The 17,089-nt window shown below is 42.8% G+C and overlaps 1 protein-coding gene across 6 annotated transcripts in view; it reads right to left on the reverse strand.

The window, feature by feature from the left end:
- Positions 1-2,165: 2,165 nt before the first annotated feature.
- RAB11FIP4 (RAB11 family interacting protein 4) overlaps positions 2,166-17,089 on the reverse strand; it is a 118,526-nt gene continuing 103,602 nt past the window's right edge. For all 6 annotated transcript variants that reach the window (XM_053960755.1, XM_053960756.1, XM_053960759.1 and 3 more), the window contains 9 exons: positions 16,009-16,044; positions 15,066-15,165; positions 14,554-14,657; positions 13,917-14,057; positions 13,299-13,380; positions 12,906-13,043; positions 12,279-12,437; positions 11,800-11,943; positions 2,166-9,983 (listed from right to left, as the gene is read on the reverse strand). In XM_053960755.1, the coding sequence (XP_053816730.1) occupies positions 9,867-9,983; positions 11,800-11,943; positions 12,279-12,437; positions 12,906-13,043; positions 13,299-13,380; positions 13,917-14,057; positions 14,554-14,657; positions 15,066-15,165; positions 16,009-16,044 (1,021 nt within the window). In that variant the 3' untranslated portion in view covers positions 2,166-9,866. The remainder of the gene's footprint in view (positions 9,984-11,799; positions 11,944-12,278; positions 12,438-12,905; positions 13,044-13,298; positions 13,381-13,916; positions 14,058-14,553; positions 14,658-15,065; positions 15,166-16,008; positions 16,045-17,089) is intronic.

Genomic DNA, 17,089 nt, shown 5'->3' on the forward strand with positions numbered 1-17,089 from the left:
TTCCTGCCCCCAGAGTAACAAGTGACTCACTTTCCCACTGTGTCTTTCTTGTGTACTAGCACGTAACTGCTGTGCAAGTAGGACAGTAGTACAGCACATTAGACAGAGCTGCTGAGATTTGGGAACAAAACTGCTCCCTGTCTCTCTGGTAAAGTGATTTAGCATATACAGCAGGGAGTTTTCTTTGAGCCTGCTGTTATAAATCTGAATATTCAACATCTTATTGCTGAGAGGAATCTGGGAACAGGGAGCCTGAGAAGATAACACACAGGTACGTTGCTCCATGGATTATTCGTACAGTATCTTTGCTCTGATTCCCCAAATATCCCCCAAATATCTGTACCCACTGTGAGAAAAGCTACCTCACAGCCTCATGGGATGATACTCTAAAAGACATATACCAGGTTTAGAGACTACTGTCAGTCAAATGAAAGATGTTTGGTATAGTATGATCACTTGAAGACCATCAAAATATTTTTGAAAGGAAAAAATTTGCCTTGCAAGGCTGGAAGTGACTAGTGAAGTCTTTTCAAAATTCCCTTTCTTCTTCTACCTTGCTCCAAGCCCAGCTGGAGGCAGAGATCTTACCACCTTAAACTCTGCTTTGTATTTTAAATAATATGCCATAGGCTTGGTTCCCTGGCTTTACACCCTTCATTACCTTTCACACAGGTGCAAAATGGTCATATTTTGTTAGCCCAAGGACACGAGGTGACACTGGAGGTGCAGGCTGGGGGTGGGAGCAGCAGCTTCTCAGGAGTCAAACTTCAAACCCACATAACCCCCTGTGGAAACATATCCCTGACCCACTGTGGCTATGTCAGGGTGGGCTTTGCTGACATTCCCAGGGTAACCCTGATGGCTTCATCCAGGATGCTGCTGGGCAGGTAGGACAGGGCACGGAACTGCACTGGGCTGCTTGAGGGGACACCTCACCCTGGAGCATCCCCAACACGTAACAAAAAGGCTCCATTTTTCCCAAGTAAGGAGAATCCCACATTTCTCTGGGCTGACAGTGTCTGCCCCTCTGCCAGCAGCATTTCCCCAGAGCACTGGACCCCTCTGTTGGGCAATGTGCCCACAGACACCAGCCCAGGACTGGCTGCCCGCAGGAACCCGCCCATGGCGCACTCCCCTCACCCTACACAGACCTTGCAAAAAGCAGCCTGGGACCTAAGCTGCTACTCACTTGTTATTCTTTTGTCTCCAGCAGTTAAAATAAAGCCCAGAGAAGAGGCCAACAGGTCTGGTGGTTCAAACTGGAGATTAAAAGAAAAAATTACCTCAGAGTGTTGGTCGAGCAGGCCCTGAGCGTGTCCTCCACCATCACACCTCACACAGAGCCTGTTCCGCCAGCCACGGGGACGTGCTGAGTCCTGGCCTGAGCCCACATCAGGCTGAGGGCCTCCCCTGGTCTGCACACGTGGCACCTGTGACAGGTCCTGGCTCCCAGTCATGGCCAGAGGCGTCCCAGCACTGTCCTGGTCCCTCATGGACAAAGCCTGTGGTGCTGCTTGCAGCATGGCCCCGCCGGGTACACCCGGGAGCCTCGGCCTCTCCAGGGGCTGCCCATGGCGATGTTTTCCCTCAGGACTCTCCCGGGGAAGCTGCTGCCTTCGGTTTAAGTGTGAAACTCCCCTCAGGACATGCCCTGGGGTGATCACTGCTGGCCATGCCAGGTCAGACTGCCCCAGCACCAGATCCCCAGGACACAGCTCCAGGCTGTGCCCTCCCCATAAACAGCTCACTGCTCCTCAAGGAAGGAGCCACAGCACGTGCTCATTAGCTATATGGGTCAGTAAATAATTGTATTTAAGTCACATAAAAAAGCTGGAGCCAAAAAGCTGCAAACAGCTCCCAGCTGGAGTTCCCATCAATTGAGAAGGGCAGCGCTGTTGGTGGAGACATTAATGGGTTGGTCCTGTGAAGCTTGGGCTTGAAAATTTAACACAACTGTGGATGTCAGGTAAGGCATGTACTGAGCAAACATCTTCCCTGGTGCCATCTGTGTAACTTAGGCAAAGTTAATGAAGTTGGTGTTTGGGCAGGTGAGAACAGAACTGGGCAATCCTTCTTTAAATGAAGAACGGAAATAAAGGTGGACCAGGGAGGAAGGTAAGGAGGGACATTGAATCAGTCACCCACCACAGACAATGCTTTAGTCATGCAGGGAAAGCAAATAATTTATTTACATATCTGATTGTACATTACAGCTACCTGAAGGACCCACATCAGCAAGGACAGCTTTATTGTTCCCAAAAAGTATTTCAAGAAAATACAGAGAAAATAGTGTAATGGCACATTGCAACAGTACTGACATCACTTCACTGATGTTATAAATTACAGAATGAGATTAAAAATAGTCATATGCCACTTTTGCTGGCTGCTTTTTTTCAGTAATAATGGAACAAGTGAACTTTGCTCATTTTCATACCAAGCAGCCTTTGAAATAAAAAATAAAACCACCTCCTTGCTTCTAAGGCAGCTTTATATTCTGTGAAATGGGTGTCAAATTCAGTCCAAAAACTTCTGCTCTGTGAGAGTGGAACAAATTCTTTTATAGATAAAAAACTTTGTTTTTTGAAAGATTTAGGGGATATAGATGATTTTTTTCCTTGAGACTTACCACAGTTTATTATCTCACTGTGTCTGGGGGCTGGTGAGTGGGGTATTGATATACAACAAGATGTGAGAGAGGGAACAATTTGAGGATCTCATCAGATGAGCAGGGTCAGCACTCCAGAAACAAAACCACCAGCTCAAGAAGAGGCTGGAGGGAGGGAAGGACACTTCTAGGACCAGGGCCCTCACTGCCAGTTACAGATGTCCAGGCTCACAATGCATCTACACAGCTTCCCAAATGCTGTGGGAGAGTGCTGTGCTACAAACCCCAAGGGAAGAAGTTTATTCAGCATCTGCCAAAATGTGAAGAGCAAGACACTCAATCTCTCACATCTACAAGATGGAATGCAGATCCAGGGTCTGTCCTTAGAAAATGCTGCCAGAAAAGCCAGGCAGGGAAGACAAGGAGTAACTAAAGCATTTTAGGCACTCTAAGATGGAGAGTCTATGAATTGGTAATGCTATTTCTTTTTCCATTTCAATGGTCAAAGTAAATCACTTGTCTGATCCCACAAAAATAATCCCAGAATAGAAGTTAACCTGAAATGGGCAATGTGTTCAAATGAGGTTTTGGTCTGGTGCCCATTTCAATTATAAAAGGAAGCAAATTTGCTTTAATGGAAATAAAAACTATAATCACCAAGTCAGGACTGTAACATTTAATTAAGTGTTTTATTACTTTGAATTAACTTAAGCCAACAAGTGGATAGAATTGGTCTCAAAACAATACTGAAACAATAAATCTGCAGAGTGTGTGTGACATTGCCTTACACGAGACCAACCATCTGATACAACATTCCTAAAAGAAGACAAAGAACTGCTAATTATGTTAAATTTCATTTGCTACGTAATTTAGACCGTGACCTAGTGCTTCTAAAAAAACCTGTACAAAATGAATATTTTTTACATCTCAGAGGCACATGAATACAAATCTGATCTATTTTATATATACACATGTACATTACAAGAAATCAGATGATAAAAGAAGTGTATATAAAAAGTGTCCAAAACCAGATGATAAAATGTGAAAATAAAATGTATCCTCACAACAGAGAAGTAAAAGGCACAAGTACTAAAATATGTAACCATGCAAAAAAAAAGTGACTAGTCTGTGCAACAGAGAAAAACAAATGGCTCTCACAACTGATTTTACAGTAATTCTCAAAATGTCTCAGCATTTAAATATGTATCAGTGCAACATATACTGCCCTGTAGTGTACTGAAGTGTTCACAGGATACTAAATTCTTGGTTCTCTTTCTGATGTCCTTTCTCCAAAGCCAGAATAATTTAGCTATGGATAAGGTAGTAAATAAATCAGAGCTGATGCTGGGGAGTGTGAGTTCATCACTGGGAGGAGGAGTGTCTGCAGCTCCCTTACCCCTGCACAGATGTGTCCCCCAGAACAGTCACCTGCCACCTCTCACTGGGGCACAGCAGCTCTGAGGGGTTTCCAGGGTATCACTGTGCCTAGAACAGTGACAGCAAAGCTGACAGCTCAGGTGTCACAGCTGCTCCACTCACAGCACCTCCATTCCAGGGCTAGGTGTCCAAATTACATTGCAGAAGCCCGTGTTTGTTAATGTTTTCATTAGGTTTAAAGTCTAAGTAAAAACGAATCTGTCTAACAGTATGTTTGACCTGGTACTACTTTTGCAGTTGAACAAAAGCCCCAGACGGAAGCCAGCAGGCTGAAGCCCAGGGTGCAGAGAACAGCAGGAGCCCTGTCAGCTGGCTCCACACTGTGGCAAACTGTGGTAGCGTGGCCCTGCCTGCAGGTTTTGCCTGCAGATCCTCATGGGCTGCTGCTGTCACCTCTGCGATGTGCTGGCCATGCTGAGCTGCAGGCTGAACCTCCAGAGTGTGTCAGCAGAGCTGCAGTGGGACACCTGGACAGAGCTGAGGCACCTCCCAGGGATCCCTCACCTGGATCACCTTCAGCTTTACTCACCTTACCTGCTTGTATACCATGAGAACCAGCTACATTTTGTCATGTACATGGGACACAGCCAGTTTTCACAACCACAAAAAAGGCAAGGACAGGACTGGCCTAGTATAAAGACAGGACTGAAATTCATGCCTTGGGTGCTGATGTCACACTGAAGCCAAGAATATAGAATTTGTCCCTCCCATCTGCTCAAAGTGCTGCCCTAAGGCACACAGACACCTGACAGTGGCTGGGGACAAGACCAAGAGTGTAAATGTCAACAGAACACTGAGGAAGAGTCCCAGAAAGAAACAACTATCTTGCACATTGGAGCGATTCCCAATGCATTATGCAGAATGACAGGATTCAGACCCAGCACTGACTGCAATCTTCAAACTCTAAAGCAGAGTTTCATTAACTAGAAACCCATGTATGATTTAACAGCAAACTGCTCCTAGGATCAATATTTTGAATTCAAAAATATTGAGATGCAAAGGAACAAAATATCAGAACTGTGGAACTATGTCCTTTAAAACCAACCAGTCATGATCTCTTGACAATGTTTCTTGAGTAAGAAATAACAAGAATACAAGCATTGCTGCTTACACCAGGAGCTGCTCAGTTAAAGTCTGAGTCAAGTTTTCACTTAAATCAGTATAAGCCAAGCCAATGATTTGGCAAGTGTTTGATCAGCTGCTACTTCCTTCCTTCCTTGGAAAAAAATCCCTCAGACCACACCATACAGTATTTGTTTTAAGAGAAAACCACTGCATATTCACTGGCATTAAAGAATGTAAAAAAAAGCATTCTTTTATTTGTAAATTCTAGTTCTTAGACTCATCACATGTCACAGGCACTATGATGCACAGACCAGTGAGCAGTGCCTCGTGTAGCAGCCCACAATGTGTGTTTATCTATCAGCTTCCAAGCCCTCATTTACAAACCAGATTAGGGAGTCTAAATACTGTTGGTCTAGATCCTCTCTGGAGAGCAATGCAGTTCTACCAAAGTAAATGGAGCATTGCTGCACTCAGACAGCAAAATATTTGTTGATACACATCCTTGAGAATTAATAATGCTGTGTTCAACTCCCTGCAGAGCTGGCTGAGAAATACCTCAATTTTTCCCAAAGACCGTGAAAGGAAAGTTGGCAACAAAAGTTCATTGGATGCTGGGTTTCTTTGAAACTTCCTACATATTTGCATATTTAAAATTCCTTAAAAATAGATGGGATGCTTACAGTTCATCAGTGTTGCACCTCAAGAAAAATTATTTAACAGCTTCAGTCTTGAATAGAAGCTATTCAAAAAGCTGAAAAATCTTCTTTTAATGTCAAAGCAGTTTTGAATCAGCATCATTCAGAACTAGGCAGCAGCTGAAGACTGAAGTCTGGAAGGAAGCAGCCAATACCAGAAAAATCTTGAGAGACTACTACTTTCAGGTACTCTTTAAGTGCAAGTTTTGAAAGAGGTAATTTTTCTGCAGTACCTTGTGTGGGATTAGCCTGACCAAGGGCAGCTTCTAGTCAAAATCCATTTTTTTTTTTTTTCCCCACTGTCCAGAAATACCTGTAATGGTATTGCAACAGGTTTAACTAGAATATCATTTAGCTTTTCAGAATCTAAGGTCAAATGAACTAAGGAACAGATCACGATACGGTACCTGGGATTGTGTTTGCATCCCCAAGGGTTAAATAGAACCACGGGTTTGACACAGGAGCGTTTACTGCATCTGTGTGTTGCTAGAAGGACATGATACCACATTTCTGTGTCTGAAGTGATTTACCTAGGGAAGGGAGGCCCTTGTTCCACCAACAAGGCAGGCTGTACTTTCCTGGCCAGCCTGAGAACACAAAGGTTGTCCACAGCAAAGAAGTAAGAGATTTATCAGAGAACAGACAGCAAAATTAGCGTCTCCCTATTTGCAACACCTGTCTGTTCTGCCAGTGTCTGTCTGACACTTGATCAAAATTTGCACTCTCTGCAACACTGGTATCAGATTACTCTTCTCCCTGCCCCAGTGAGCCATCAAGTGATCCTTTATTACCGAATTACCTGCATGTCATAAACCACAATGACTTCTCTTCTGGGATAAAAGGCTTCTCCAGGGCTTGAGTTGCAAGATAAGTTGGTCTAATATCTGCAGTTACTCAGTCAAAGAATGCAATTGCTAATTAGTATTTTTAGAGGTGGATACCTTAGAGGAAAATATATCTGCCAGTGAAATGCCTCTCCCACCTCCAACTCACATTATTTGTCAAACATAGTAAGTATCTGGATATGATTTCCACAGTAACAGATGGCAGTATCACACCGAGGGCCCCACAGGAGCAGAAGGATACCTCCTTTACACAATAAAACACAGCTACAAACAGCACCAACATGGTGGTGAGACATCTCTTCAAATGCAAACACTGGAGCAAGGAAGAGCTTCTAAGTACTTACACAGCTGGGTACAGAGCTGAACAAGAAGTCCTGTAACTTTTAAGAAATTTCCACTGCTGGTACCCTTGGCTAAATATCCCTTTTGGGATATCAGCCAGATTCAGTGACTACTTGTCACTACTAGTGACTGTTCACCTCCTACATATAATTATCTGCACAAAAACTTGGCTATCAGTATAGTAATGTCTTCTGCTCTAGTCCATGGGCTTTGCTTTCAGTGAAACAGTCCTCAACATTTGCTGATGTTCCACCCTAATGGGAATGGGCTTTAGATCATTGAAATTTTGAAGCCAAGTCCGGTTTACTTAAAAATAACTAGGGGAAACATTCAGTCACCAGCCTAAGCTGCAACAGCTTCACTCTTCTTGAAATCCACTGCACGAGAGCAGCACAGCAGTGCAACACAGTTAGCTCCAGAAGCAGGCTGCTGGGTCACCTGGCCCTGTGGGTCACAGCAGGTTTGCAACAGTCCTCTAACAGTGTGGAAGAGTTCTCTATGGCTACAAAGAGTGAAATCTCTGGCACTACCCACAGACAGCACCAGGCAGAGGGAAATACCATCACTAAAGTGCAAGTGAGGAGTCCTGCAGACAGGAAGCACCGAGCTGGCTGAACTGTTTCTCTCCCACCTTCTGGGTGGCACATCCAGAAGAAGCAGCAGCTGGGAAAGGTGGATGTGTGGGGCTTCCATGGGGTTCCACCTACTTCTAAATAAACAGAAGCTGCTGCAGTGTTACATCTTACACCGTTCCCAGGTGGCAGAAGAGTGTTCTTTAAATCCTTTCCTCCAGATTACCCCAGAGCCTCAGGAACCCAGCCCTGTGACATGACTGTTTGAACCAGACTGTCCCATTTCTCACAGAGCACTGCAGACCTCTGTGCACTGGGCTGTTGTGTCCCTCAGTCATTCCTCTGGTTCCCCTCTCTTTCCAGTTACTTAACACCTGCCTATGCAGATACATAGAAACCATCTGTTATTATTTTCTTGCCTTCAGGAAAGCCTGATTTCAGTACGTCCCCTGCTTCTCATCACTCCAGTAACACATCACTGAAGGCAAGAGCACAGAGATTGCAGAAAATATATATATATATTTACATCCCTAACTGAATACAGTTTTATGTATTCAAATTCAGGAAAAATGCATCACATATACACACCAAGATACATCAAGAGAAATACTAGGGGCAAGACACTGCCAACAGCAAGAAATACACAGAAAAGCACATTCATTGCTACTGTAACATTCTTCTGGGGAGTGTATTCAATAGAGGAAACATCTCTATGCACTAGGGAAAGCCAGATCTCCAGCTGATTTTTCTGTGTCAGTTGGTGTGAATCAAAAGTGTGAAACTCTTACTTTAAAAAAAGTGCATGGAATAAAATTTGTTTTTAGCATTCAACTACCCAAACAATTCCATAAGTTCCTTATGTAAGCTACATTATTAATTAAAAACATCCTAGCCCTACAGTATAGATCCAACTCTGGAAAACACAGGCACATGTTGAAGTCATCCCTTTTTAAGGCAGCATTTAAGCATACGCTCAACTTTAAAGCTTAATGTTCTGTCCCACTGACGTCCATGAGTAGATGCAGCACACACTTAAAAGTTAAGCACCTGCACAACTGCTCATCTAAATCGGGATGTGCTCCCTACTCAGAGCTTTAGATATGCACATACGTGCTCAGTCTGGACTGGCAACTCCTGCAAGATGAAGCTATTTTTCTTTTTCCTGTCCTATAGGTAGAAGCCACTCTGTATCAGACTGTCCTCCACTGCTGTGCCAGGAACCAGCCGTTCCTCTGCACAGCCTGCCCAGAAAATGCCATTCTCAAAGGAGTGCAGCTGTCTGGGGTGGGAAAGCAACTCAGCATGTCATGGCGAGGGCTGGTCCTCCTCCTCCCCTGAGATGAGATATTTCATGCAAATATTTTGTTGTTGTTGTTCTGTTTCTTTTTTTTTTTTTTGGTAAGAAGTGGAATGTGTTCCTTCAGTGAAATCTTTAAAATCAGGGTGAGGGGAAGGGGCAGAATCCCAAAATTCATCTTAATGGCCCATGATATACCCCTGAAAATAGGGGAACGTATTTGAAAAGCTCTTTGCCTCAATGCTACAGGGACCCTGGCATAAAAAACACACATGCACACACACTAGAGAGCAGGCTAAGAGCATCCGAAAGCAGGCTTCAAAGTGATCTTACACGAAAAACACTTTGTGCTGACAGTGGCAAACAAATGGATGGTGATTTTTCATAAATAGCAAAAATTCTGCAGTATCTTCCTTTTCTTCCCATTTGTGTCTTTTCCCGAATTTTGTGTGTTTTTGTTGTGGTTTTTTGGTTTTGGTTTTTTTTGGGCTTTTTTTTTTTTTTTTTTTAAATCTGATGTGTGGCTTAAGTACTAAAACGAAATCAAATAGCAAATTACACAGTCAGCACCAGTCAGGAACTGAACCTGGGTATGTGAATTGGTTTGTGGTACCCAAATTCCTGGAAGAACGAAGAAAAAAATTCTTGCTCCTAAAGTTAGGGCCACATCCATATGTTTCCATTGTCTATTTTTACCTTTACAACTAGAGGTAGAGTAATTTTGTCCAGTATCTAAAACAGCATGATCCAGTTATATTGTTATTACATTAATATACAGTATCCATCTCATCACAGGTATTGAAAGTGCATGGAAAAAGTCTAACCAAGCCAATTCAATGACAAATAACAGTGTACCAAACATCATATAAACACACCCTCACACCCACACTCACACCTAGTGTGTATTATATAATTTATAGATTCATTTACAGTATCAGAGTGCTGCTTAAATCCAGTGGCATGTGCAGAAATATCAGGCAGTTGCTGCTTTTCCTTCTCATATTCTCTTCAATTCTTTATTTCCAAGATAGATGGATTGTGGTCCAGGATTGCCAAAATTATCTTGTCCATATACTGTCGCAATCTGTAATTTATCTCTTCCTGTTCTTTGAGGGCTTCCATGAGCTAAAACACAACATTTTCAAGTTACTCCTGAAATATTCTCAGTGGTTTATGTTATAGCCTGAAATTGAGACAGGTGAGAGACCAGTGCCTGCTCAGGACCAGCAATTCCTTTTGTGACAAGTTTAATAACTCCAGCTCCTCCCTGTATCTGTATTAGAAACAATTCTGAATGTTACAGACCTTTGCTGTCAAAGAAGGTGGTGAACAGTCATCTCCAGGGATCTTCTGGCAAGTCATCTGAAACAAGTTCCCCATCTAACATGCCAATCCACCCTGCATCCATACCATGGATCAACTGCTTCATCTCAGAGCAAGGGCTTCATGATACTCAATTTTTTTCATAACTACTGAAATCTAAAGGTGTTTGCATGAAAGACTGTTGAACAGAACAAGCATTTCAGTGTTTTGCACCAGGAAAAATATGTGCTTCCTCTGGATCACGTGCATACTCTCTCTCAAAAGAAACCCCAAAACAACCACTACATACTCCACGAGAACAACCCAAATGCTATTCAATGTTCTGTATTAAATACATGTGTTTCTCCAGATTTTTGGGCTTGTAAAAGGCCCTTCAACCTCTCTAAAGATGAAGACTACTTTACTTTTTATCTCTGAATGTTTAATGTCAAACTGACAAGGCTGCCAAGGCATGTCAGAGCCCCAGATCCTCCTGAAGCTCATGTTATTTGCCTGTCCACTTTCATAAGACTGCACAGAAGTCCCACCCTGAATCTGCAGATTGTTACCTTTGTTCTGATCATACAGGGAAAATGGCACAATGGGAACAGTTTGGGCAGGTCTGTGAGGTTTTCCTAGTCTGGGCCACAGCTTTCAGGCACTTTCCTCCTTTAAAGGGGGCATGTTGGATATGCCTCACATGAGCCAGAGCCATAAGATTGAAAGAGACAAAGTCAGATTTTTCTTGACAATAGCAAAAGCCAGTTTGCTTTTACCTAATTAGAGATCAACAAGTAAACAGCCTTTCTTCACAATTCTCTGGTTCAGCAAGAAATTAAGTTCTCAGGTATATAATTCAAGGGCCTTCACTTCAAGGGCCTGCCCAGGAGCTAAGGCTGACAGGTCAGTCCAGTACAGACTGGGTAAAAAGGACTTTTCTGTCTCACAGTTTTTCTTGATGAAGAAATGGGAAGTTCTGTCTGGAAGAGATAGAGCATCAAGAACAAACTATTCCTTTGATCTCCTTCACCATTAACCTGTCTTCTTGCCTGGGAGCTCTCATGTATCCATTGGCCTGATCCCACAATCTGTCCTGGAGCTCAGAGGAAGCTACACCAGCTGGACTCAGCCCACATACAAATGGGTTTCCCAGAATATCTTTCGAAGCATTACCAAATTACACAAGTAACACAAGTAACACAAGTTACTTTCTCCAAGAATTCAGCTCTGGTACAGGGAATATATAGCTCAAATATATAAGTGAGAGCTTGTTACTGAAGTAAGATAGAACTAAATCTAGAACACTAAGTAAAAATTGAAGTAACTATCAATGGCCATTTTTGTATTAATTTAATGTCATACTCTCACATTACTCTGCAAGATACAAGATGTTAGAACTGCAAAACAGTTCACTGAGACTGTAATAATTCTTTTTTTTTTTGAGAAAAATGGAAGAGGATACCGAAATGGAAATAAGGATACCGAAACAGTGTTAGATTTAAGGCAACCTCTTGAACTCCTAGCAAAGCAGAATTTTCTGTTGTTCATTTGTCAACTTCAGATACTTCAACCTTGACAGTTAATTACATTGAAAATTGCATATTCTTGGATGTAGTACCTGATTAGAAAAGCACATTACCTCATCTCTTGATGCAGAATCAATTTCAGCAGCCAGTGACTGGGCTTTTGTTTGCGTTGCAAAGAGGTTTTTAGCTTCATAAAGACTGAGGCTTAGAATCTGTCCATTAAGATCATCATTTTGGTCACGAAGTTTCTGGTTCTCCTATTTAAGCATGAAAAGACATTGTTTTTTAAGTTCCTCCTACAAGGTTTCATTTAAAAAAATATATATTTTAACATGGCAGGTAGCTTGGATGACATACAGTGAGGCGGCAGCTGACAGCAACTCTTGCCTCCAGTGACAAGGCCTCCCTGCCTCAGTTTTCCTGGGGCATAATTTACATCACCAGTGCAAAGAAGTCCTGCACAGATGCAACGAGGCTCTTGTGCTTGTATGAGAAAGAAAGGGACAAAATCTGAAGGCAGAGTGCTTGGGCTTCCATTTTTCAAGGTATTCCTGTACATTTGGTGTGGATTGAGGGGCCCTTCCCTACTCACCTGCTTCAAGCGTTTTATCTCATGCTCCATTTCCACCTCTCTGGTTTTGGCATTGAATTCACTCAGGCTGGAGGAAGAGCTTCTCCCACGTCCAGGACGTTCACATTCCAGCTTGTACAGCTGCAGGTGCTCCAGTTCCTTCCGCAGGTCTTCGATGAGCTGTGGGCAGCAAACAGGCCCTGTCTGTGCAGCCCTCCCTGCAAACAGCCCCCTCTGTACTCGGGCAAAAGCACTCCCTGAGCCTGGCTGTGGCCACAGTCCTACAACACAGCCTCTTCTTCTTCTTCCTTTGCAAGCACAGGTCCCCTAAATGGCCCCAGAGCTGGCAAAGGCTGTGATTGCTAAGCTTCATCCACAAGAAGCATAATTTCCCTTGCAAACAGAGAGAAACATTAGGGAACACAGTTCTCAAAGAGCTGTAAACTCTTTGGGTCAGGGATTGGCACTTATTAAATATTCTTGCAGCTTTCATTGCTCTGTGGGCAGCCTTCCCACAGAAACACAATCCAGCAATAGCTTCACTGGATGTGCTGTTCTCAGTGCTCATCCTGACTGCCCATTCCTTCTCCCTGGGGTTTCCATGCAGGTGATGAGACTGCCTGGTCTTACATCCCTCTTCACACTTACCTCCTGTGTGGCTTCCCTCTCCTTGTTGAATTCCAGCCTGTTCTGCCGCAGCTTGTCCATCATCCTCTTGTACAAATCCATCTCATCCTTCAGTCGCAGACTTGTGTCCTCCAACCTATCCGACATGCGCTGCCTCTCCTGGAATGAACAGGGAACTTCAGGACAGGCTGGCAAGAGCAGGGCACAGCTCAGCTTCACAACAGGAACCTACAGACACAGCTGGCTGTAAACTGCCTTGTGTCTCAGGACATTCCTGCCCCTAAAGGTGACCAATGTTCCAATTCCATTAATTATCTTGTTTAGGGAAGGAAAATTTAAGAAGCTGGGCCAAGCACTGTAAGAGTTTGCTCTTACATAAACTGCTGTTGCTCAAGGACTCAGGAGTTTTGTTACCTCATCCAATCTCTCTGTTTGGGATTTCAGCCGTGTGACAGTGCTTTTCAGATCACCATTTTCTTCTTCCAGTTGCTGAACCCTGTGTTAATAACAAAAATCTTAAAGCAAATACCTCTTCAAGAATGCAGACATTCAAAATAGCGTGCTCTAAAAAGCTATCTCACTTGCACTTGATAGAAAGACCAAATAGGGAAAATCTTCCTCATCATAGCACTCTCTAACATGTGTTTTTGCTTGTTTGTTTTTAGGGCCAAAAATGTTACAGACCCTCAGGTTCTCGTGCTCCTATCAACAGGTAGCTGAAAAAATGTAAGTTGGAAAAAACAAATGCAGGCACAAGTGTTTGCTAGAACTGGTCACAATTCCCTCCTTGAATCTGTGCCAAATATCCAGTTAAGCTGTCTACATGGGCCACGTGGATTAAAGCATTAATGTAAAGCATCCTCCAAGCTTTTGGGCATTAGACATGTGACTGCAGAGTTACTCTACAGAGCTGTCAACCTGCCACCATCTGTGCACTGTCTGCTGGTGAACAGCCTACATTTACAAGCAAAGTAAAAATGAAGAAAAGAGGACCTTTTGCCCTGTTCAGGGTGGCACCAAGATGTTTGTTACCTTGTATTTAGCAGTTCAATTTCGGTGCCTTTCTCTTTTTCATACTTGCTGTAAGCTTCTCTATGTCTCTTTATCTCTTCTTCCAGAGTCTGTTCTGCCGATGTTTCTTGGTCTTTCAATAATTCCTCTAGCTCATGAACTCTAAGGAAATGAGATCTCATTTCAGTAACAGCTTCAGAAGCAAATTCATTGCCTCTCTCTTTCCTGCCTACTCCTTTATTTCATTCTAATTCACCATCTCTTTTGGCATTTAACCTCTCCCCGTATCTCTCATATTTACTAATAAACACAGAATTAAGCAGTATCAGTTAATCTAGTATTCTTTCAGTCTCATGAAGCTGGGACTAAGACCCAGCATTCTGCTCTTGCTACATGCAAGGAAAAAAAACCCAACCAGCAGGGGTAACCTCTCTTACAGCAGAAGAGTTTTCTCTTGCATCTCTGTCAAAAACACTTGTCTGGAGGCCTCCTCTTGCCGAAAATTCAGCAAGGCAGGCCTATTCCACCTGGACTTCTCAGATGAAGCCTTATTTCATCTGTCAGCATTAAGGAAGAAGACTTGGTCATACTCTAGAGGTAGAAATATTCCTTTCCCACAACTGTGCTGGTGAAGAGACTTGGCTCTGTGCTTTGTTACCTGTGAACCAGCTGTGTGTTCTCTTGTTTCAGTTTGCTCTTCAGGTCACCATTTGTCAGGCTGTCATTCTCCAGTTCTGTCACCTTCTTCTCTAGGTACGTCACCTGGAAGGACAAGCAAAAAAGACTGAGTTTGAATCTCTCTTCAAACACCCCTTCACTGTTCCTAACTGGCATTTAGCTACTCTACCATTTTAAAACAGAGCATATTTCTCTGCAAAGCCAGCAGCAAAATTAAAGTCCAGAATTCTGAGTTCCCCAGACCCTGCATGTTCCTTGAAGGTGATCACTGCAAATACACCATACAGAAGTCCTAACAGAATGCCTAGATCTGTGCTCGCTCAGTTCTTGCGTTACTGCCAAGCAAAGTTGTAATACTAATGGAACATCAAGGACATTTTGAATAAGCTACTTCATATCATGGGTAATTTTGAGCAAGATCTTGATCCCCTGATGCTGGGCTCCAGCAGGATTTGGTTGGGTACATTACTCATAGGGCACAGAGATTCTTACCTTTTCAGTGATATCATTATCACAGGAGTCTATACTGTCTCTGAACAAGTCTTCTGTGCTGCCATTACTGCTGCTGAAGTTACTGTTGTGGAAGAGTTGTCTGAAAGATCAGAAGGATCATTATTTTGCTTGATGAGGAGGGAGGATGAAGAGTCTGGCTTCAGACTTTGAACATCCAATGGTAAAATCTATGCAATCATTTCAGTGACAATTACAACTGTTTAAGCCCAAGTCTCACAAGAGACTTGTAGCTAAATGAAGTCATACTGAGCACAGTCAGTGACATTAGTTCTACGGAGTGAGGTCTTTGTTGCTTTTGATAGGATCTGCCACGAGCATTAACATAGTTTAAAAAATATTTAAGTCTTATTCACACTATGCACTGAATTGTATTTGCCTTATTACAAAATTAAAATAAGGTCACCACTGCACATTGGTTGGTACAGTTAAGCTAGAAAATTTCATACAGTGAGAACTTAAAAAAAAACAGAAAAAAGAAATCTCAAGCAGTTCCAACTGCAGAATAGTGTCAGAATATGCAACACTGGAAATTATCTAAAATGTCCTCGAATCTTACAGCCCTCAAGATGACAATTCTGTATGTCCTTTTTAAAGGGGTGCTCTTCACATTTTGGCAACAGCAGTAAGGGTTATTATGAGGGTTAAAGAAACAGCAGCTGGACTGATGGAATAGCAGTACAAAGGAATATGTCTGGCAGACAAGGAAGCAAAAACTATATTTTTAATAGAGCTCTTTCCAGTTCAGGGGCCTGCTACAAGAGTAGCAGGGGCAACATTCATACCCAAACACAGGCCCCTTCCCTTAAAAATTTATTTTTGGTACATTTTTGGTTTTCTAAAATTATTCCTACTTTTGTCTCCCACTATGGAATTGTTATGGCTGATTCCACAAATAATTCATAGAAAACTTGAAGACTCTTACCTTCCAAAAGCTGTGCTTGATATTTTCCTGTTAGGGCTACATGGATAGAGAAGGAATGATATAGGAATTAAACACTTATTTGATTCAATTTCAATTGCACAATGAATACAATGGACTTTTTTAGCCTACTCAAAAGATAATTCTGTGAACAATATTCTTTAACAACTGAATCAAAAACTGCAATTACTAAGAATGTAAAGATGAGTGAAGCCACAAATTACTGTGATCGTTAATAAGTCAATTTGCAAATACTGTTACATGTAGTAGAGATTTGTCAGCGTAAATCAGAGAGAAACTAACATTAGAAACACCACAAAGGGACACCAAGTTAGTGATGGACATTGATTCTGTATTTCCAGTTTTTAGATGATTTTATGAACAGTTAGTTTATCCTTCCCCACAACGCTTCCCAGTTCAGCACAGGAACTGAGGTCTTTCCGTTTTTCCAGTTCCCTTGTGCAGCCAGAGACTGGTGCTATCTAAGTGAAGACCCCTTGCTGCAGACAGCACTGGAACCAGACCAAAATATCCTGCTGCATCTCTTGGTAAGAGGATGTCACATCTCTGTGTGCTCCAAGACACAGTTCTTGGTCAGGTATATCCAGCCCCCCTCAGAAAATTCCCAAAGCCCTGGCTGCTCGTGGTCTGAATGTTGGCAGGCTCATTGCTAGGGCAGGAACATTGTTCATGCCAAGTTCTCCACTGCTGTGCATCACGAGAAGCAGCAGTGCAGCGTGCTGCGTCCCAAGGATTTCACTGACAGGCAGGACTCACATCCAGTTTCTAGGGGGAGCTAAAATCCCACCAAATCATTGCCTTCAAAAACTGTAGGTGATTGTTAGAAGCACTTTTTAAGTGCTCAGCACAGCTTCAGAGTGACAGAGTGGCAGAGAGAGAAACGTAAGGAAAAGGCTGAAATTGCAAAGAACTCCAAAAATAACTTCTGCCATAGGATTCATCATTTTTCCAAGTTCCCTTGACATCACAGAAAAAATCCCAGAGGAGCCAAGTACCTCTGCTGACCAGTAGCTTTAGGAGAGGTATATGTAAGGTTATGTGCATTAGCCAAGGATCTGGAGAT

This window comes from Vidua chalybeata, chromosome 19 (assembly GCF_026979565.1).
Source record: "Vidua chalybeata isolate OUT-0048 chromosome 19, bVidCha1 merged haplotype, whole genome shotgun sequence".
Taxonomy (NCBI): Eukaryota; Metazoa; Chordata; class Aves; order Passeriformes; family Viduidae; genus Vidua; species Vidua chalybeata.